General features: G+C 38.9%; 1 protein-coding gene across 9 annotated transcripts in view; it reads right to left on the bottom strand.

Annotated features, from left to right (window-relative positions):
* Window positions 1-5,757: 5,757 nt before the first annotated feature.
* LOC145103896 (uncharacterized) overlaps window positions 5,758-23,878 on the bottom strand; it is a 45,416-nt gene continuing 27,295 nt past the window's right edge. For 3 of the 9 annotated variants that reach the window (XM_079041165.1, XM_079041164.1, XM_079041167.1), the window contains 8 exons: window positions 9,731-9,871; window positions 9,464-9,636; window positions 9,008-9,380; window positions 8,441-8,624; window positions 7,117-7,550; window positions 6,785-7,025; window positions 6,567-6,705; window positions 5,758-6,012 (listed from right to left, as the gene is read on the bottom strand). In XM_079041165.1, the coding sequence (XP_078897291.1) occupies window positions 5,839-6,012; window positions 6,567-6,705; window positions 6,785-6,909 (438 nt within the window). In that variant the 5' untranslated portion in view covers window positions 6,910-7,025; window positions 7,117-7,550; window positions 8,441-8,624; ... (1 more) ...; window positions 9,464-9,636; window positions 9,731-9,871 and the 3' untranslated portion in view covers window positions 5,758-5,838. The other 6 variants (XR_013706924.1, XR_013706925.1, XM_079041169.1 and 3 more) reach the window with 6 other exon arrangements.

Raw genomic sequence — 23,878 nt, 5'->3', positions numbered from 1 at the left:
GTTCTAACTTGGGCATGAAAAGGACAATCATGATCCATTTTGGTGTGACACAGATTGCGTTTCAAACGTAGTCCTTTTCTATGATGATGTGCAATGGGCTATGTCATTAAGTTTTCTTTTGCAACACGTCTGGTCCATCTTCTCTCTATCATCCAAACTCCATGCTCCTTGCTCGCCTCCAATGCTCCAAGATCCATAATGCCTACATAACAAATCAAAAATAGTGAAATACCGGGCATTCCGAATAAAATATACAAGTGCCCAAATAGTTAACTAAATTCAAGAATTAAGAAGTAAAATGAAATGAAATGATGGAAATAAACCTGAAAAATAGGTGCATAAAATGCACCTATCACCAAGGGATAGTATAATTGAAGTAGGGTTTTATCTACAAGGACACATAACTATTGTTATATGCTTCTTCATAGAAGGTATATCGATTTGACATAAAAATAAATGACAATTAAATAAAAAAGGTAATTTTAATTGATTAAAAAATCTAAAATTAACATGCAATAAAATAAACTAAAGCTAGTATTTTGAAGAAAATCATATTTGAGACAATTCTTATGCAGATTGGTTGTCTTGCCTATGTCCTATTCGTTTTAAGAGTATAGTGAAAGAGCATTTTGAAGATGTTTGTACTCTAGGTTGTGGCATATCTAGGTGTTTAGGAATACTCAGTCGGTTGTTTGGTAGATCCCAAAGTGACCAACTTATTTGAAAAAATTGTTACCTAGTCTTACATTTGGTGCAATTACAGACGTAGAAAGGACAAAGTCAACGGATAGGGTGACTCATATTCCATCCACCAAACACTACCTTAGAATAACAAATTATAATCATAAATTACTTTCAATCATATAAAACTTAATCATATTAATATTTTATAGAAAATTTTTTAATTAAATAACTTTTTATATTCCAAAAATAAGTAAAACTATTTTTCTTATAGTTTTATTTAAGCTTTCACAAAATCATCTCTAAATAATAAACCAGGGTTACAAATCGATTATATATCTGCATAATCGAAGATTTATTTAGTTTCAATCGATTAGTTTGCATCCAAGGTTTTGTTTTACAATTCTCCTTTAATCAGTGGTCAATCGACTGTAAGCAAGGTTGGGTTTTATTTTGGCGTTCAGTTTCTTCATTTATTTTTATTGGTGTGTGATTCCTATATATTTTTTTGCTCTACGATTTTTGAGTTTTTTCTTCCTACATCGCTATCTGATGCTCTTTCCTTATAAAGACGCACAATAAAGAAAAAACCCTAACCGATTCCTCATTTAAACCATTTCCATATGTAATTTACACAACTTGGTTACTAGCATTTCCTATTTCACCCTTCTTGGAATCTATGTATATAAATTATGGGGGACGAAGATCAATTTCAAAGTGTAGAGGTCTAATTTTTGCATTAATTTCACTAATGTTTGGTTGGAAGTATTGGCCCTTTACTATATTGCACGACCTTTGTCCAAAGATAATAAGAATTTTTGCTTTTAAGGTTCTATTCTGGCACTCTACGAGGTATGTTTCATTCTGATTAATTTGGTGGATTTTTTGTATATGTTTTCTTTAACTAACATGTTTTTATCTCTATTATTGCAGATTAGTGCCTTAGTTATGAACACTCTTGTATATTGTTGTGATCAAGATTGAAACAATACAGTATATTTGTAAAAATTTTAGGCTTTTGAGATTTGGTGCCATTTGTGCTTTGCTTGGGGATGACATATTGTTAAATATTGTTCTTTCTGTGAGCAAATATCATAATAGCTTTGTTTTGAACTTTTAGTGCCAATCAAAATTATAGTGTGGCATTTGTGTATCCATAATGACTGATTAGAAGATTGTTGTGATAATATCATTAATGATATATTCTTTTCCTTTTATGTCTACAAACTAGGGATGAGCAGCGGAAGCGGGTACCTGCTTTCGGAACCAGAACCGCCTCGGAACTGCTTTTTCTGGAACTAGAACTGTCTTAGGCGGTTCTGGTTCCGGTTCCTAAAGTCTAGGAATCGCCTTAGGCGGTTCCGGTTCCAATTCTCATTTTTACGAAACCGATACCCGCTGGATATCCGTCGGTTCCGGTTCCAATACCGGGTACCCGGAACCGGCGGTTAATCGGAACCGGTACCGACGGGTACCCGCCTTTTTCTAAGAAAACTATATATTAAATTTTTATATTTTAGTAATTTTGTTTTTAGAAAATAGGAAAAAAGAACCGATACTGCCTTAGACCTAATTCGTTTTTAGGGTTTTTGATTTTCATTCTTAAAAAAACGCCGTCTTCCTCTCGTCACTCTCCTCTCTCCCCTCTCAAACCAGTCATCGTTGAGTTAATCGAAGCTTCAATCGCTCCAGTCATCGTTCGAGCTATCTTGCGAACCCTTACTGAAACCCTAAAACTCGGATCTACTCTACGATGGGGGACGAAGAGGTTATGGGCTCAGCAAGCTCTGCTCCGTCTGATCACAAGCGGAAACTCGATGAATTGGATAGCGAACCATTTGAGCTACCACCGGATTCTGCCGAGTCTAATGGCAATTCACAGTCGCTGGCCGACAGTCATGGTGATGCTGATGGTGGCGGCGACGGAGACGTTGATGCTGCTTCTACCGTAGATCCAGACGTGAAATGACCTCGTCTCAAGGACAATTCAGACGGTTCTGGTATGTTTCTGACTATGTCGTCGTCGTTTTCATGTATTATTTGACGTCTCTTGAATTACATGTTATGTAGTATTTGACGTCTCTTGAATTACGTTGTGTCTTTCTCAAATCACTGCGTTACCACTGCGGTTTGTTTTACATCATCTTCAGTTCTAAAGCCTTGGTGCATATTTGTTTACACAATCCTCTTTTCATTTTTAGTTCTTTGATATGACAAGAGGGAATGTATGATTCAATTTAAATTCTTGTATGACGATTAACTTGATGGACTGATACATATGATGAGAAATAACAAACGGAAATACTTCAGTGGAACTGCAAGCTGCTGAAAATACTGATGTTTATCCAGATTCGACTTTTAGGGGGGTTTGGAGAACAATTTCACATACACCTTCCAAATGAGAAGGTTATTTGGTAATTTCATGTCCCCATACTCTATTAGCTCTGGGTTTCTGTAACTTCTTAAATCTTTTATTTCCCGTAGGTTGGTGTAATAATTGGGAAAGGTGGGGAAACTATTAAAAACCTGCAGACACGATCTGGAGCATGCATTCAGGTAGTTTATGAGATGGATTGACCCTTCTGTTTGTGTGATAAAAAGACCTGTTTTGAATTACTTTTCTGAATCTGTTATGCATAATGTAGTTGATTTCTCAACATCTTCCTGATGGGGACCAATCTAGAGAAAGAACTGTGAGAGTCACTGGTTATAGGAAGCAGATTGAGATATCAAAAGAATTGATCAAGGAAGTGATGGAACAGGTTTGTGCACGTAATTTCATAGGCACTTTAATTTCATATACTTGTAATTTCATAGGCACTCTAATTAACTTTTTAACATTTGCATTTAAAATTGTAAGTTACACAATTATTTATTATTTTATTTTATGTTTCTTGTATAATATTTATTATTCTAATTTGACTTTTTATGCTTAATTTCATTTCAGAAATCAATCGCAATATGGAAGATCTTTTACGAGGGAATAAGTAATAGTTGTTGTTGCTGTTTTTGCTGCTGCTGATTGTTGCTGTTGCTATTGCTATTGTTGTTGTTGTTGCTGTTTTTCGATGTTTTTGCTGTTATGTGTTGCTGCTGCTGTTGCTGATTTGTGTTGTTGCTGTTACTATTTCTGTTTTTTGTTGTTACTATTGTTGTTTTTGCTGTTTTTATTGTTGCTGTTTATAGTTTGTAGTTTGCTGTTTTTATTGTTGCTGTTTTGGCTTCTTGCTATTTTGTTATTTAAAAGTGGGAAATGTTTATTATAGCTTGTTATTTAAAAGATCAATTTTTTGTAAATGTTTTGGTTTTATATCTTGTACTTATATTGTTTGTATAGGTTCATTTACATAATTTACATGGCATGTATAAAAAAGCAAGTTTTAATACTCATGGAGTCGGGTACCCGGAACCGGAACCGGTTCCAGCAGTTCCAGGAGCGGTTCCAATTTTCTAGAAACCGGTGTAGGCGGTTTCGGTTCCAATACCAAAAATTTGAGAACCGCCGGTTCTGGGAGCGGTTCCGGTTCCAGCTAAAATAGGTGGGTACCCGGTTATGCTCATCCCTACTACAAACTATCTACCAAATCAAGAAAAGGTCAGCTTGACCTCAAAAGTCTAATTGATTTTAGGGCCAAATGTCCGGTTGATGCCGGAAGTCTCAAGTCTGGTGATTTTAGTAAGATAGATTCTGAGATATATTCGATCGACAGGTTATATTTTTATTTTATGGTTGGGAAGAATGCGAGGGTATATTGGAAATGGATCAAAGGTCATGTTAGTGTATGAAAGGTTGTAACACCCTGTTTTAAGTCGTTTCATAATTCGGGGTTGTGGCCCGAATTCCAATTATCATAAGGCTTCGGGCCTTGGGGAAGGAGAGGTTTAAACCCATTTGGATATGGGTAATGTAGATTATGCGATCCAAGACTTTGGTTGGTGCTTTGGAGCCCAAGGGTATAAAGGTAAAAGTGACGGTTCGGGCCTTTCATAAATTAAGGATTTTAGTTCGAGGTGTTTTAATTCAAAAGTAATTATATAGGGGGTGTAGAGCTCCTCAATACCTTTCCATGGATATAAGGATCATCGAAAACGGAATTGGAACGAAGAAGGTATGACTGTTAGAAGTTATGTATTTTGGGGTTAAGCCGCATACGCTGGGCGTACGTGGCGTGTATGATGGGTGTACTCGCTTATGATGATCAGAGCGGTCCTCTCTGGTATGTTGGGCGTACACGACTCAGTCTCAAACCCTATTTTTGGATCTTGGGGCCTATTTAAAGGCCTTAACTCATTTCCGACCCTCATTATCTTCAGCCTCCATCCCCTCTAACCCTAGATTCAAAACCCTAGCCCCCATTTGCATAGATTTTGAACATTGGAGTGATTTTGGTGGATTTTTGGTGCCTTTGGAAGAAGAAGAACTCCTTGGAGAAGTGTTGGTTTTCATAGAGCTTGTAGATCGAGGCCTTGTTCATCTTTATCTAGCTTCTGGAGGTATAAAGTTTTAATCTTGATTGATTTCTCATGTAGATCTAGTTTGTGTCATAATTTGTTATGTTTTGGTCCCATGGTTGTGGTTGTTGTGAGTAGAAGCTACTCCAAAACCTTTGACACTACAAGAAAAACAGCCTTTTACGACACGCAATGCGTGTCATAAAATGCCTAGATGAAGCGCAAATGCGTGTCAAGGAAGGACCTGTCATAACGAAAGACGACACGCTTTTGCACGTCTTCTTTTTACGACACACATTTACGACGCGCAGTTACGACACGCGATTAATGATGCTCATTCACAACACGCAATGCGTATCAAGGAAGGCCCTATCATAAAGAAAGACGACACGCATTTGCGTGTCGTAACCTTACGACACACATTTACAACTCGCATTGTGTATCATTAAAGCCCCTGTCAAGAAAGGCCATGTCATAAATGAAGATGACACATATTTTTGCGTATCGTAATTTTAAATGTTTAAAAAAAATATTATTTATAGATTTACTAATTTTCAAATTAAATTTGCATTTAATGTCTCATAATAGAAAATAAAATATCATATACAAAAATACAATCCATTGCATAAAATTTAATGTCATACAAATAATCGTTCCATGAAAAGATAAAACAAATCAATAGAAGTTGTAACAAAAATTTACAAACTAATTAGATACAAGAAATATGAAAAACTTGAAATCCGTGAGATTAATAGTTCTAACAGAAGCTTCATGTGAGATACATACAGTTGGACCAGTAAGCAAGGATGTTCCCGAATCCACAATAGCAGCACAAGAACACGTACACGATATCTTCTGCAAGAAGGTGTCGATCCAAAACTACTGTTGAAGGTTGCCATGATAGCTTTTAAGATTTAAGCATAACAAGAAACTACTCGGTGACTATAATAATCTAGAAAACAAGAGACTAATAAACTAAATAAGCAACTAATAAAGTCAAACTATGACTATGTATTCCAAGTTTCCAAAGACTATGTTATTCCAGGTTTCAAACATTGCATATAAGATACTGTACAATCATGTTTACAGTAAACTTTAGAGTATTTACAAGTTTAAACTCAAAACAAACATATGCACAACAATGGTATAAATTTATAATTTTTTGTCATTTAGAATTTACATTTGGAGAGAATGGTAAAATGTTGATTTATTGTTGTTCATACAACACTCTCTAGACAACATGTAATTGAAGAAAAGAACAAGGCTAAACTTACAAGAAAAAGAAGGAAAAAAATAGTTGAATGTAAATTTCAAGATAAAGTCACCTGCACCCCAGTATAAATTTCAACAAACAGCTTTTCAAATAAAACATCATATAATTCTACTTGACCACAAAAATGGTATATAGCTATATATATTCCCATAAAATGTACCTGTTGAGCATTAGATAATCCAATTGAGAGGAGTTCATCCATCATTGCTTCCCATATGAGTTGACCTCTGAAGAAAAGTTTAGTATCATTCTCAACAAGCTTTTGTAAGCTATTTAGCCTCTTCGTATCCCGGTTTAAACTACAAATTCAGAAAAATAAATAAATTAAAATATTTAATTAACCATTCACAAACCAAATATTTTTTTTTGTATTCTCACCAGTCCATTTTGTTGATCTTTCCTGAGCTTGGGAACTTCATCTGCTGTTGCTCCAAAAAGGAAAAAATTGTCCCCTCCAACTTCCTCCCTGTTTTCAACAGACAAACAAGTACATTAACGACCATTAGTTATGAATTGATGAGTTTGTGTTACCTTCATGATGATTTTGTAAACATCATATGCGATAAAGGGAGCCTTCTGTCGAGATCTGTTACTGATATGAGAGTATTTAACTTTGATCCTGCAGTGACAATCAAGATTCATAAAGATCAGGGTCTTAAACACTAATATCAACAAAATGATGTTAATTAAGGTAGACCGAGTTCACTTACATTTCAAAAAAAAGAAAAAATGGGTATAAATTAATTTCTAAAAGAAAGAAATATATGAGCCTTCTTGGGTGTTATTTGAAGAACCCGTTACACCATAACCTTCCCCATGCTTTCTAATATGTGTTAAATGTCTTTTCTACCCTCGAGATAAGTAATTATTCCTCACAGTATCCTCAACTTTACCTGGCACCCTTGACTGCGTTAGACCACTAAATCTCCTATAACTGCAACAAAGTCTTTTAGTATCACTAATTGCATCTGTTCAGATGAAAAACAATTCAATATTTGGTTTGAAGATGCAAATTTGGTGGAAAATTCTTGTTCCTGATCGAACATATTTAACAACTAGTTGCCAAATATTGAACTGTTTTTCATCTAAACAGATGAAATTTCATCTCCAATAGCCCGACTATCTGACCAACATATTTAACAACCTGTCACAAGGTGAGGCAATCCTTTTAATGTTTGGGATGTTAAAAATATAATAAATGAATAAATTACTCATGACATTCAACAAGTAGTTAATCCAATTTTCAGTCCTGGTGATGATCCCAACCATAAATTACTCATGAAATTTAACCCCAGTTGGTGCTGTTTTGGGTAGGTATTTAATGAGTAATTTGAAAAAAATAAATAAAAAAAAAAAAACAGAAAGGAAAAAACCAAATTTCAGAAAACCTCTAATATTTTTATGTTAGGTTGGTAACCAAAGGAATGCTAGTTAAAATCAAGTTGCCCTGTTAGAAAGTGAAGTTTCTTGTGGAAATAGAGATCAAATTTAAACAGGGGCGTATAAATAGTTGGTCAACCTTTTGACTATTTCAGAATGTTGTCTTTCTAATTACACCACAGTTGGTTACTATGTGTGCATAATAATGACCGACTTTCTCAATTCATGGTAATATTTTCATAGAATTTTTATTTTAAAATTTTAAGAAAAACATTATAAAATGTAAAAAGTTTGATGTTTCTGCAGAAAAAGTGTTGTATGAATAAAGAATTTTTTATTGCACCGATTGAACCGGAGGCTGCTGCTGCACAAGACCAGGAGGTCCAGCTTGAACACAAGCATGAGGCATGGAAAGATTAGCAGTTGCCATCCATCCAGCAGAAGGAGAAACAACAGGAGGAAATACTCTAGCTATAGGAACAGGTCTAGAAAGAGAACTGTTGGAAGGGGGAGGTGCTTTACCTCCATTGTTGGAGGCACAAGTGTGATGAATAAAAAGAGTTCTAATACAGACCGTTGGAATACAATTAAAAAAACAAAAAAAAAACCAGAATACTTTATTATTTATAAAAGTTCATAAAAAATTGAGAGTACCTTAACTGCAAACGCATTTCCTGACAGCTTCTCTGATTTGAGAGATGTTTGAAGCAAGTCAACCTCTTCCTTTTGCTAACAAAACATACAAACAGGATTGACTCCTTCCATAACACCAGATTGTTGAAGGGTTGACTAATTCTTCCTTATCATTGGTATTGGAAACATCACAGAATTTGCTCCACTGATATCATTGCATTTTATGAGAATTAGAACTAATAAAATGACAAGCCATATGTAAATACATATGACAATATATAATCATGAAAAGTATGTTTTCATTATCTGACATAAACTTGAAATTTTGAAAGTAGATTAAGTTATATGGTATGCATGTATGTATACTAACAATATGTGTCAATTTTATGTATATATAGTGTGTGTATTATATGCATGTATACACAAGATGTGTATACAAAGAAGCATATTATGAATAAATGTAACTACAAGTCGGTTGGTATTTATGGACATAAAAAAAGGAGAATATGATTGTACTGGTGTAATATGTTCATCATATGGTAGAATCATGACATCATATATAAACAAGAATTGGCTCCAAAGCATTACCTTCTATGTGACAAGGAGAGATTTTGACACCTGTTAGCTTGTCGTCCTTCCTGCTTGGAGATATGTTGCCCAAATCATAAGTATCCATGATTCTGCCACCTCTTTGCGGATTCTTCTCCAAAACCAACTCTGCATCTTGATCAGACTTAGTATTGCTGGTAGTTTTCTCAACATGGCATGTATCTTCACTATTAGAACAAACATGGTGCCCTTCATGGGTGCATGATAAATCTACACTGGAAGTACTTTCATTAGCTATATCCTCATATTGACATTATATGGCCCAAGAGGGCTCCATGGGTTCACATTGATGATTCTCAAAACTATCAGGTGCAATAGCTGTTGAATCTTCTGCACCTTGATGATTCTCCAGCTGAAATTCCACACAAGATTTGGAAATCACTATTGGATACTTGGTCTCCAGTAAAAGAAAAATGGATGTTCCACTTTCATCACCTAAACAACTTTTAGCTGCATTTGTTGCATTGGTTCAAAGCTCTAAAGCTTTTTTTGTTGTCTGGAAAGTGAAGTGTCTGGTGTACGTATAAGTTTTCCACTGTTATCCATACTAGCTATAGGGTCGTCCCTACCATATAAGGTCCATCTCCTTTTCTACTTGTAGCTGTAACCTGAAAAGATGACAGTAAAATTTAACAAACCTTTTATCTTTAACTTTCATACTTGGTCACAAGATGCTCATAACAGATTATACAGTTTATTAACCTGCAGAGCACTATTGAGTGCAGTTGAACCATACACAAAAGTATATTGACCACCATAATGAGTTCCAACAATTGGATGACCACCTAACAAGGTTGAATGACGTGAAGCCATGGGCATCTGAGAGGCAGCATCAGCTCCTAGCTTCATAGGATAAACAATGAGTCAGCAACATGGTTTCACTTGTTTTAGTTTCTGCAGTCAAAGAAATATTGACCACCATAATGAGTTTCTTCGATTTGAGATTCAAACTTACAAAACGATGGTCAAGAGCATAAAAAATATCATACCGTTGTGTCTATTCAATATGAAATCCACACTTAAAAAACGATAGGGAATCTCCTTCGATTTTGGAGACATCGATAGCGAAGACCTTCAATTTTTCCCTTTTTTTATACAAATCCTAGCCGTTTACGGTGGAGACCTTCGATTCTAGAGGCGACGTCGGTAAGGAGAGCAGTGATGGCGCTCCTGTGATGTTGTTAAAGAGAATCGGTGTGGTGACTAGGGCAAATAGGGAAGTGAAAGCGGAAGAGAGAGTTGTGTTGATGAAGAGAGAGCTGAGGAGTTCGTCGGAGGAAGCTTTGGGTACATGTTGTACGCTTAGGGCAAAGAGGGAAGTGAAAGCCGAATTTTCTAATTTTTGGGCTTTTCTTTTCCCACTCGTACTAAAGAACGCGCGTTTCATTAAAAATTATAAACCGACATGTATAGACGACACACATTCTATAATAAGCCCCCTCCGTGTTTTTTTTCTCAGACACTAATTTTAGGGCACACAAAAGTGCGCGTCCTAAATACTTAAAATTTCTATAAAGAGATGACATTATGTTTAGGTCACACACTTTTGCGTATCATAAATCAATGTGTATCATAAATTGCGTGTCATTAAAGTCATGCTTTCTAGTAGTGTGAGCCTCATATTTGGTCTCTATTGAGGTTATGAAGCTTGGATTTTGGTTTGGACCCCATTAAGCCATGCAAAGTCATAAAGTGAGGAACTTTATGACTTAAGACATCCCTTAGAGGTTATATCTGAGTTTGGACATTTTGGTCTTAACCATTAATGTGCAGTACGCAGGGCGTACTAATCTGGTATACGGGGGGTACTCGTGAAATTATCGTTTTGGGCCTTTTACGCCTTGGGTCTTTTGGGAGTTGGGCCATGAGTTGTTGGGTCAGATATGGGAAGGGTAAAATGGTCTTTTACCCATTATAATGATAGAAATGAAATTGACCTTGGATCATGGGGAATTATCTTAATTATTGATTATGAATAAATTGGTTGTGTTCAGTGTGAGGGATCCGGTAGCAGCAACGCGTTTGTTTCGGTTATCTCGGATTGAGGTGAGTCTCCTCGCAGTGTTTGGCGGGTTAAAGGCACCAGTGTCGGCCTGTGGATTATTGTTATTTGTATGTTATATATCTGTGTGACCCTTGAATATGTTGTATGTGTTGTATGTATGTCGGGCGGGGCCCGATGCTAGGCGGGCCCTGATGAGAGTGATGGGCGGGGCCTATTGCATGTTACTGACATATCTGTATCGAACGGGGCACAATGTCGGGCGGGGACCGATGGATAGTGGGCATACCCCATTGTATGTATGGTATGTGTTATTTTCGGGAACTCACTAAGCTTTGTGCTTACGGTTTCATGGTTATGGTTTCAGGTACTTCCAGTTCGAAAGGGAAGGGCCCGACTTGATTGCAACGCATCCACCCATGTTTCCACACTTTATGTTTTCGGGATTGTACTCTGATAACTATTTATACCTTAATATGCTTTTGAATGATTGAAAAGGATAAATGGTGTTTATGGTTGAATTAAAAATGAATTTTGTTTAGAACGAAAAGGATATTGGTTAGTGGGTCAAGGAGTGTAGTGACATCCAAATGGTAAGTATATCATCCTCGAATACCTCACTCCTGGGGCCGACCCATTACAATAATCCCCCTGCCCCGCTTCCTGAGGAATATCCTTTAGCAAGTCTGAATCCGAGACCTCCCAAGGGAAAACCCCCCAAGGGAAAACCCCCCAAGGTCACCCCTGGTGGCCAAGTGATCTAGACCACTTGGTTAAAAAAAACTGAAATTTTACCTTAAAATTTTTGGGATGTTACAAGTTGGTATCAGAGCCTTGGTTTGAGGGATTCAGGCACACTCTCGGGTGTGATTGAACTCAAACTAAGGAATTGGTGATCTTTTGAAAGAAACCAAATTTCTACAAAACAAAGAATTTTTTTTAAAGAAAACGGGGGTGTGATGCGTGCAATCAGCCGAGCTCAAGTAAGTGATTCTCATAATACCCATATATGATGTTATGTTATATGTTATGAAATTTGCATGCTAGATTAGGGTTAAGGATCTTCTCAGGATTTTATGATAGAATGCTAGGAGAGATGCCTTTATATGCCTGTTGGTTGTGCTTTTAGAAGCGCGTGTGTTAGGATTAAATATCCTTGAATGATCGCATGTAATACGTGACGAGCAATTCGACTGTGAATGGTAGATCGACAGTGGCTGCTCGCGTCACATGACTGGGAGGAAGGAGGAATTATGAGAGTTTCGAGCTCTCAAAGATGGTGGAAATGTAAAGTTTGGAAACAATTCTCTTGGCACAATCAGAGGTTATGGAATGATCACAAATGGCGAATCAGTGTTTCGCAGTTAGTGGTTGGAACAGGACTTAAAGTTTCGTTTGATGACGAAGGATCTGAAATTGTTGAGAAGAAAGCAAAGAACGTTCTCGTCAGATCAAAATGAAAACGAGAGATGTTCCCTCTTGATCTGAAACCCATTATAGGGAAGCCAGCTATATGTCTGCTTGCAAAAGCTTTATCAGACGAAAGTTGGCTGTGGCATCGTCCAATTTCGCACCTCAATTTCAAAGATATCAACAAGCTCGTTCTTGGTGATCATGTGCGAGGACTACCACTCTTAAATTATGACAAAGAACATCTATGTGCAGCTTGTGAAATGGGAAAACAAAGCAGAAAAAGTCATCCTACAATCGTGAATACGTAAGTCATAGAACCACTTGAACTTCTGCATATAGATCTTTGTGGTCCTTCTGGAATTGAAAGTGTTGGTGGTAATAAGTATATTCTCGTAATTATAGGCAATTTTTCTAGATTCACTTGGGTTTTCTTTCTTAAACAGAAGTCTAAAACTACTTCCAAGCTCAAACATTTTATAAAGCATATCGAGCTTAAATTGTGAAAGCTAGTTCGCAACGTTCGTAGCGATAATGGGTTGGAATTCAAGAACCAAGCGTTTGAAGAATTTTTAACTATGAAAGGAGTATCGCACAATTTCTCTGCTCCTTATACTCCACAACAGAACGGGGTTGTTGAAAGACGAAACCGGTCATTATGTGAGGCTACGAGAACCATGCTCTCATTTGTGAATCTGCCGCTCTACTTCTGGGATGATGTGATTGGAACAACGTGCTTTACACAAAATGCTCAATTCTCAACAAGATATTTGCAGTTACTCCCTATGAAATCCCGAATAAAATGCAAACCGAACGTTAAGTTTTTCCATGTTTTTGGTTTTCGCTGTTTTATTTTGAACTCCAAGGAGCAATGGAACAAATTCGATGTGAAGGCTGACGAAGGTATTTTATTGGGATATTCGCTGACCTCCAAGGAATATAGGGTTCTTAATAAAAAGTCCAAGAAGATCGAAGAAACCTATTATGTCACGTTCGATGACAGTTATTTAAAGAGGTATCAGCAGACTGCGGATCAATCAAAGGAGATCTTTCCACAAGCGAATCCTGCAACCATACCATTGGCTAATCTCTACGAAGATTTCATGCTTTTATTTGATGAACCAGCTAAAGCTATTTCGTCAGAATCCAAAGCAGTAGACATAAAAGATGACGGATTGAAGAAAATAATCGATGATGCTGCGAAAAATCTCGAAAGTGAATCTCACAGTCCGAAAGAATCACAACCGGCCAGCACACCTCTCCAGGGGGAGAATCCTGATTCAACTACCAGTACAAGCTTTTAGGGGGAGCAGCCCATTCCACAAGATACGAACACTCCATTGCAGGGGGAGGGTTTTACTTCGTCTATTTACCCACCAACAATAACTCACGAACCTCCATTCGTAGGAGACACTTCAATTCCTGAAGTAGAAGAACTCTCATCATTCGAGGGGGAGAATAAAGAAGCGAATGATGATTCGGATGTACAATCAGAGTTTGAGGAGGTAAACACTGAATTGGATCCCTCTTATGATCCGAATTACCCTCCTTTTATCAAATGGACCAGAGATCATCCGAAAACCCAAGTGATTGGTGAGTCTTGTGCAGGAGTGCTCACAAGATCCCAGCAAAAAGCGAAATGAACTGCATTATTCTCTAAAGTGGAATTTTGTATGTTTAATTCATTCGTCTCCCAAGGTTGAACCCAAAATCGTCAACGTTGCTCTTGATCATTCTGAGTGGGTGCAAGCGATGCAAGATGAACTCAACGAGTTCGAACGAAACAAAAGTTTGGAGGTTAATTCCCACTCCACCTGATGCATCAGTTGTTGGTTTGAAATGGGTATTTCGCAATAAGTTAGATAAAGAGGGAAATGTGATAAGAAACAAGGCGAGACTCGTTGTCAAGGGATATTGCCAGGAAGAAGGCATTGACTGCGAAGAAACCTTCGCACCTGTTGCAAGGTTGGAATCTGTTCACATCTTCTTGGCATATGCAGCGCATAATAACTTTGAAGTGTTTCATATGGACGTCAAGTGTGCATTCTTGAATGGAGAACTTGAAGAGACAGTGTATGTGGAAAAACATCCAGGGTTCGTAAATGAGAAGTACCCCAATCACTTTTACATCTTAGACAAAGCTGTTTACGGTTTGAAGCAAGCTCCAAGAGTCGGGTACGAAACTCTCACTCGCTTCTTAAAAATCTCTAAATTTAAATAAGGTTCGGTCGATCCAACATTCTTTCGCAAGAAAGAGGGTGACCACCTGATGATTGTCCAAATTTATGTTGATGACATCATCTTCGGATCTACTAATCCCAGCCTAACAGCTGAGTTCCGAATGTTGATGGGAACTAAATTTGAGATGAGCTCCATGGGTCCTATTAACTTTTTCCTTGGACTGAACATTAGACAGAGTCAGGAAGGTATCTTTATTAACCAGGAAGCCTACACGAAGAATCTACTTGCAAAGTTTGGAATGGTGGGAGACTCAAAAGCGAAGGTTCCAATGGCATTCAGAACGAAACTAACCCCTTCTTTGGATAAACCAACTGCAGACATGACACTCTATCGCCAAATGATAGGTTCCTTAATGTATCTGACTGTGAGTCGTCCATATATTATGTTTTATGTTTGCCATTATGCTAGGTTCCAAGCTAATCCTCGAGAACCTCACATGACGGCAGTCAATAACATTTTCAGGTATCTAAAGCGAACGTCCTCGCTTGGAATCTGGTACCCTTTGCATTCTGGGTTCTTTGTACAAACCTTTTCGGATGCTGATCTTGGAGGATGTGGATTAGATAGGAAAAGTACAACTGGAGGATGCCAGTTTCTTGATGGAAAACTTGTCAGTTGGCAATCCAAGAAGAAAACCATGTGTGTCCCTATCAACAGCTGAAGCTGAGTATATAGCTGCTGCCTCATGCACCTCCCAGGTTATTTGGATTCAAAGCCAGCTTTGTGATTATGGTTAAGTATGAAGCGAATCCCATTATATTGTGACTTTGAAAGTGCTATTCTCATTTGTCACAACCCAGTGCAACACTCAAAGACAAAACATATAGCACTGAGGTATCATTTCATTAAGGATCACGTAGAAGATGGCAACGTTGAAATTCACTTCGTAAGATCCGCTGATCAATTGGTTGACATATTCACAAAATCCTTGCCTAAAACAACCTTCAATAGAATTCTTCAAGGCCTAGGAATGATGGAAGCTGAATCTGTACCAAAACCACTCTCGCATCAATAAAGTTCACACTTCGAACCGGTGCGAACGCTCGCAGTAGTTCGCAGTCTACTGTTCATTCACAGTCTACTTTAACACTGTGAACCGGTGTGAACGCGCGCAGTAGTCCGCAGTCCACTGTTCATTTGTGGTTCGGATTTTCCAATATCCTTTTGTACATTATGTATAATGTTTCTTATCTTTGGTTCGTTTTTCAATCTTTTCTATTTTTAATTCTTTTTCAAAAAACTTCAAAAATTCAAAAATAATTTGTTTGTTTCTGTTTTTATAATTTTTTGAAAACTCCTAAAATACAAAAATGTTTTTTTTTTCTTTTCGTTTCTCTTATTTTATTTTTTCAAATCTTCAAATTCAAAAATATTGCTCTTCTTTTGTTCATTAACCATTTGTGCAGGGTTCAAGGCTAAATGTTTAACACGAATGATGGGGCAGATATAAATCTCTTTATTTATGAACTAGCTAAGTGTCCCTAGAAGCATGATGCTGCATATTATTTCACATAAGTCATGAGCTACCTTACTCTTCTCATAATGAGTCGAGAGTTGTTTGCTTGGTCACTTTCGCATAGCAGAGGTACTTTCGTTTCCTTACACCACCTTACACTATTCTCCATCACATTCGCTTCCCTACAAGTATCCCTTGAGACTCTCAACAATTACCACTGAGGTTTATGGTTGCACAACATCTGTGTTAATGATCTTAGTTTTGTTCTGCCACGAACTGAGTGAAACCTAAAATTCAACACAGATAAATGAACTGACGGTGAACAATTAAACGTTCAAGATTCTCACCAAGGAATTAACTAATGCCACATTTGTGGTCTGTACCAAGGAATCTCTTTTTATTTTGCGAGATCTTTATGAAGTTCTCTTGTCCCAAGACTCTTTTTCCCATAAGATCCAGTTTTTATTTTTCTGAGATTTCTAAAACTTTCCTTGCCACTCACATATTTCCCACCCTACTCGTTCAACTGACTACACTGGTCACACGAGTACTTCATCCAAACGTTTGTTCTTATATCAAGTTTCGAAGTTTGGTTGGAGATAAAGCCACCCTTTTAGCCTAACAAAAAGATTCCTTTCAATGTTCTTAATAAACTATTGATCGTATTTCAACGGGAAGCCACACAGACACTTCTTGGTCTCTCTTGACTTCGAAGAAAGAGATCTATGCCCGGGATCTATAGTTTTGTGTCTTATTAGACATCACTAGAATCCTTTAGAACTTATTGTTTTATTTCTGTCTCTTTGGCACACTCTTGCACGAAAATCCTAGTGATTTTCCAAATTCTGGTTCATGGTTCTCATGGTTGCTCTTAGTTTGGCAGGTAGATAATGTTTCAATACGAAAGCTCATGATTCACTGCGAATGTCATAACTGCAATGAAGGAGAATTTGAAACAGCTATATTTGAAGAGATAAGATTTACTTTGGGCGTGTGATAATTTGAACAGTCGCCTACTTTACCGCCGCCTAACACAAGATTCTGACGTCACAGCTGTCAAATTGCGCTTTTTCAGGAGTCTTTTCAGTATCCGTCATATTCTCTATCCTGATTTCTCTCTCCAAACAAATGGTATAAAAGGTTTTTGGCATTTCACCTCACATTACCACTCACATAATTCTCTCAAAGATTTCCAGTGATCAAAGATTTCTACTGTTCATCTTCTTCCTCAAGAACTCATCAATGGCAGGCTCGTCTGAAACTCCTTCAGTTAAAGAACAAACAGGGAAATCTCACCTTCTCACCATTAAACCACATCAAAACCTGATCATCGATCTTGATCCTTGCAAGTATGAAAGCCACCTGCTTATGATCATCGAGTGCTTGAAGTATTCTCCACTGATCACAGCCCTAACCAAGACGGAGAGTGTTCTGATGTCCATGCTGTCCAAAGCCTACTCTTCTGCGTGTTACATCAAAGAGGAACAGAGGATTACGTTCGATATCCTCAATCACAAAGCCTCCATCTCCAAATCACGATTCTGCTCTATTCTAGGGCTTCCTCTATCAGACAACATGATTAACCCAGAATCTGTGTCTAACGCGGCCCTATTGGAGATGTTTTACCAAGTAGGTTATAAGGAAACCCTAACCGCCGTCTCTAAGTTCCGGAAACCAAATCTGCCACCACAGTGGAATGGTCTCTTCACTCTACTGTCCAAGGCATTCTCTGAAAGAGTTACTGGGTCTGACTGCGCCAGCAAGCTGTTCATGGCGATCATCTATGGCGTTTACATAGGGTTGAATATTATCTATGGTTCTGTTCTCTGGGCCCAAGTGATTCAAAGCACACATTCAACAACTCGTCACCGGGAAATTTTTTGTGCACGATTTTGGTCCATCATTGTTCATACGACCATCACCAAGTTGAAGATTCCTGTTATGCAAGGTGCCTTGATGTCCAACATTTCAACCCTTCACACCACTAGAATCATTGTTGCAGACACTTCCAAATTCGCTTTTGTTGGCTCCATCTCTGAAGGCATGATTCGTGATATGCCTCCTGCCAGCAAAGTCCTTGAAGGATATCGTATTATTCTTGCCTCGGGGTTTCGTCCCTTAACTCCTGAGATACAGTCAATTATTGTTGAGGCGGATAAACCAAAAACAGGGGGTAACAAAGGGCGCAAGAAGGGAGAAAAGAAAAAGGGTAATAACGAAGGTCCATCCGAGCCTATGAACACTCCAAAAAAGCGAATGGCGAAAGCTACTCCATCTGTCGCTGCTCCTAAAAGGCGAAAGTTAAAAAGAGTCGCTCGCAAAGCCCAGTCCCCTACTCCATCTGACAGTGAAGATTTGCACTTTGACACTCAGTTAGATGTTCAAGTTGAGGAAGAACAACATGTTCGTATTGAGGAAGATTCTCCGGTTCGCAATGAGGAGGAACCACCAGTTCGTAATGAGGAAGAACCACCTGTTCGAAACGAGGAAGAGTCACCCGTTCGCAATGAGGAAGAAGAACACATTCACAATGATTTCGTTCCATCTCCTCCTCCTTCTCCCAAAACTGCAACCACTTCCACAACGGTAAATATTGCACCATGTCCTCCATCAGTTTCATCTCAACCTCAAAGTACTATTTCTCTTTCTGCTCCTTTATTCACTGAATCAACCACAACACCCAAAACATCAGTTGAATCTCCTGTTTCAGTTAACGCATCTAATGCGGGGGCTGAATCATCAGGTTTCGCAACTGGTCACAATACACCTCCCATTTCTCCCCTTTGCCAAGATGATTCGGACATGATTTATGGGGATGATGATGATGACTTAGAAGGCTTCACCTTTAGTCCATTCAACATCAGGACTGAAAGTGATGATGATGCTCCTGTTACTCAACACCAGTTCAAGATCATCACTGAGAAGCTTGATTCGTTGATCCATTCTTCTCATGATTCTTCTTCTGATGCTTATTCTAAAGCTGTTGTTGAAGCCTTCTTTCAGTTGCTTACCAAAGAACATCAGGCCAATTTGGACAAGGCCAATAAAGCTGTTTCAAATTCTACAGCTTTGTGTGCTGAAATGGCTACCAAAATGGATACGCTAATTACTGATGCAAAGACTTTTATGGAAAACTTCCAATCATCCGCTGAGACCAACACGCGTTTGGATAATGAGGCATAGCTGGTCTCAATTCCACTCTACGAAAGGAGAAGGAGGCTCTTGCCAAAGTTCGCTCTGAGTTGGAAAAGGAGAATGAAACTTTTAAAGCTTCCATTTCTGCGAGGATGACACAGCTTTCAGAATCTCTTGCAGTTAAAAATAATCTTATGGATCAACTTGCTGCTCACACCACAACTGTCATGGTTCATCAAGCAAAACTTGCTCAAGCTGACAAAGAGATCAAAGATCTTCAATCTGAGCGAGCAGTTGTCAAAAGCTGTGTTGGGGATGTCAATGCTCTCCTCTCCAATATCCTTGAATCTCATGATCCAATCCTCACTATTTCCATTCGCAGACATCTCGCTGACAAGTTTCGTCCTGCTTTAGCAATGCTAAGTAGGATTGAGGGTGTTTTAGAGACTCCCGTCACTCCAAAACAAGGAGGAGATCCACCAAAGAAGTCTTCAGCTATGCCAACGACTTCAATCACGCCAACTACACCAGTCAAGCCAATTGTTAAAAGCGAATATGAGCCTAAAGGCAAAGAAAAGCTTTTCTCTGATGATCCTATCATTGATAATAGTGAAGACGAGGAGATTGATGAAGAACTTAAAAAGCGAAAGGCTCATGAAGCTGAGTTAGATTAAAATCAGAGGATCATTCGAGAAACTGAACCCAAGGAGAGAGCTGAAAAAGAAGCTCAGTTCACACTTGAAAGCAGGAAGCTCTTATTTCTATAGTGGACGCTGAAACAAATTCAGAGTGAAGTTGTAGATTTGCCAAGTCAATATTGGTTAGAACCAGTTGTGTCGTTCGAACTTCAGAACACACAAGATTCGCAACTGGATCTTCCAATTACTCCAAAGGCCTTCAAATTTCGCTCTTTTGTGAAAGTTGCGAACGTGCCATCTACTGACAGCGGGGATAACCATCTTCTTTTCTCGTTCTATCTCAAGCACATGAAGCCACGGTATGAAACGTGGCGTGCGAGCCAGATAATGGCTATGAAGGTCACTGGACCAATTGAAACTAACAGTTTTCCAAATGCTAAATTCAAAGTTGTCAGAGGTTATGTGAGTCAAGTTCATGAATTCACTCTCGCAGACCTGCCATGTCTCAACCCATACGACTGGATCATGCTCTACAACTTTTTGCTAAGAGATGAACAAAAGTACGAGCCTGTTATCTAACATCTCAAGCTGATGATAACTTCCTATATTCAAGAGATTGGAAATATGGATGTGGAAGTAGCTGCCGTACTGCGAAGGAAGCCCTCTGTTCTTCCTAAAGAATCTCCTAAAGGTTTTGAGAAGTGGAAGATTGGAAAGATTCACAAAGAGGGATGGTATATGGTGTTTCAGGACAGAGAACGAAGCAATGCTGACTTTCGCAAGACCTGCTTCTTCCTCCCAGACAAACATCTATGCAACACTTCCTGCCTTAGAGTTGATTTTGGATCTGGTCACCAAATTCAAGGGCAACAACAAAGGCGATATCAAATGCTTCTCAGACATGATTTAATGGTACATTCAGGTTCGTAAGACCTTGTTGAGTGTTATTCCTAAGGTCTACGAAGTGCAGAAGCGAACTTAACCTTGAAGGATTCTCGCTCAATTGATGCAAAGGGGGAGATTGTTGGGTATATTGTGTTGTGTCATTGGGCCTTATGTATAGTCTATTCTGTAAACGGGTTGGGCCTGTCCTCCCGTATTTATTATCTAGGGTTAGAGTATTTAAGACGCATGCATGATGATGAGATCTTTAAAACCTGTTAAGAATCAGACGTGTAAAACTAAAGTGGTTTAGGGTAATATTGAGATTTCTAAACAACGTCAAGAACAAAGTGATGATCGTTACGCCAGATCCAATATTAACGAAAACCCTAAAAGATCTTAAACATAAGAGATGCGTATTTATTACACAGTCTCCTGCTCTGATACCAATTGTTAGGATTTAATATCCTTGAATGATTGATTAGACTCAAACAGATTAAAGCGAGAACACGACAATGACTCAAAATATGCTAAATGATTAAAAGATCACGCCTCAGAAGAACTCGATGAAGAATTGCTACTGTAGAGGCGTGATTACGGTTACAAGATTAATATCAGAGTTTCCAAAACACGATGCATGCATGCACCTTAAATACTCTAACCCTAGATCATAAATACGGGAGGACAGGCCCATCCCCTTTACAAAATAGACTATACATAAGGCCCAATGACACAACACAATATACCCAACAACGTGTTACAATGTATTTATGATGTTAGATAAATTGGCTTGATATGTGATGTCTTGTCGCCTCAGAGGAATTGGATGTTATATTAGATTTGGGATCTTTATTGGTATCAAGTGAGCTTGGGATGTTCTCTATTTGGTTTGTGGCTTGGAGTGTTACTGCACGAATGATGCTTGATTTGTGCTTTGTGGGACTCTTGATGATGTGAATTAACTATTAAGTGAATATGTTAAGTCACATGCTGCATAGGTTAAATAATCTCAGAGTGATTGATTTGACCGTACTGTGGAACTCTCGTCTGAGTCTAACCGTTGTACGGATGAGTCTTTTAGTCGAAGGATTATCTAAGATTTGTGGCATGTGATTGTATTCATGAAGTAGTTAGCTGACATTAGCGGGAGTTCTTCAGCAGCTGATGTCAGGGTGAGGTCGGGAACCTAGGAGAGCCTATGAAGTGTTTTAGTGAGTAAGGATGTGTTGTTCAGAAGGTACTTGGAGTACCAGTTTGAGAAGGTAACTTAGAGGATTCAGGATAACTCTTGAGGAAAGTATGGATAGGTGTGGAAGGTAGTATTGGACCCATCCTAGTGAAAGCACAAGATCCATACTTGAATCGAGGGGAGTCACGGAGAATCTAGGAAGCCTGTGGGATGATGATTCTTTGAGTATGTTATGCTTGTTGTATGGTTGCTTTTCAGTATGGTGATGAGCACTCATGGCTAGGATCTGGTTTAGGTTCAGGTGCTGGCACTGAGTCGATTAATGAGCGGATGCGGGAGTTCATCTCGTCGGACATCGCCCACAGTATTTTAGAGTAGACTCGTGTTATCATTGGTAAGATCAAGGAGGGGATCATGGATATTATGCAGCAGCGTCTGGACAATTATTACACTGGGGTTATGGAGTTGCTGGATGAGCAACTCCGAGTCTTTTGAGGCTTGTGGAGCTCCAGAGTTCTTTGGGAGCACGACAAGACAATTGGGAGCGCGGACTCCCTCATTTCAGGAGTTAAAGGCTTGTGGAGCTCCAGAGTTCTTTGTGGCTAAGGATCCCATTTCTAGCTGCCGATGGATCACTGACACGGAGAATGCTCAGCGGACGAGTTTCTTCCCCGAGGGGGCGAAGGTGGGATTTGCATCTTGTCTTTTGAGGGACCGAGCCTGTGATTGGTGGGAGGAAGTCAGTAGGGCATTGGGATCTGTGGCCGTGGGGGCCATGACTTGTAATGAGTTTGTCATGAGATTCTGAGAGGATTTTGCACTGGCGATTAAGGTGCAACAGCTAGCATGGGAGTTTCAGGACCTTCGCCAGACTACTAAGGCTGTGGCAGAGATCACTGCCAAGTTTTGGGAGAGAGCTTTGTTGGTTCCACAATATGCAGTGGATGAGGAGATAAAGTAGGTGAGGTACCATGATATGCTGAGGGATGACATAACGGAGACCGTGATCTTTTCAGGGTGCAAGACCCTGAATGATATGATTGCTAGAGCCCGAGAGGGGGAGATCGATTTGGAGCACCTCAGGAAGAGGAAGTCAAATAAGATTCAGATCGCAGTGCGCCAGGTGAAGAGGCCTAAGACTCGGGATTCGCGTCTGAGGGGCCATTAGGTACGAGGTCGTTGTGCCAAGTGTGGAAGGATCCATGAGGGAGGCTGTCGGGAGACAGTAAGGGAATGTTTCAGTTGTGGTTAGATGGGTCATTTCAGTAGGGATTTCCCTCATGGATCGGTTCCGATGTTTTTTCATTGAAATTAGGTGGGCCACAAGAAGACCGACTGTCCGAGGTTGATAGGAGGAGAAGTGAGTGCACCTGATCTAGTTACTTTGAGGATCACTGACGGTCGTGAGGGCAGCGCGGAAGCCCCGACACTGAGGAGCCGAGCACTACAACTTCAGGCAGGGGAGGCCAGAGTTTCATCAGATGCTATCGCGGGTATGTTATCTTTTGTTTTCCTTGTGCCTTATTATTCGTATATATGTGCTTTTGAATCATGTGTTTGTATGAGTAAGGAATTATCTTCGGTCTAGTTTCTCTTTAATCGCTTGGTTAATACTAGCAAGGGTCGTTATATGCCATTTTTCATGCCGAGATTTATGAGTGGGGTACATCTTGTTGAGCTGCTTTTAGATTGTCAGATAGTTTGTTGTGGGCCATTGGTGTGATCAATTTAGGGGTATCGCTTGGAAGATCAGTAGTCGAATTAGGGTGATTAGTTCAGCAATGAAGTCAGATTTCATAAGTGTTTGCGTCGCTCAGTAGGGATGATAATTGTTTATGGAAGGACTCTTGGGTCCAATCACTACCGTTACTAGGAAAGAAGTCGTGGCAAGTGGATG

The sequence above is a fragment of the Lactuca virosa genome, chromosome 4 (assembly GCF_052849685.1).
Source record: "Lactuca virosa cultivar CGN04683 chromosome 4, Lactuca_virosa_CGN04683_v6, whole genome shotgun sequence".
Taxonomy (NCBI): Eukaryota; Viridiplantae; Streptophyta; class Magnoliopsida; order Asterales; family Asteraceae; genus Lactuca; species Lactuca virosa.
This window is presented reverse-complemented; position numbering and strand designations above follow the sequence as displayed.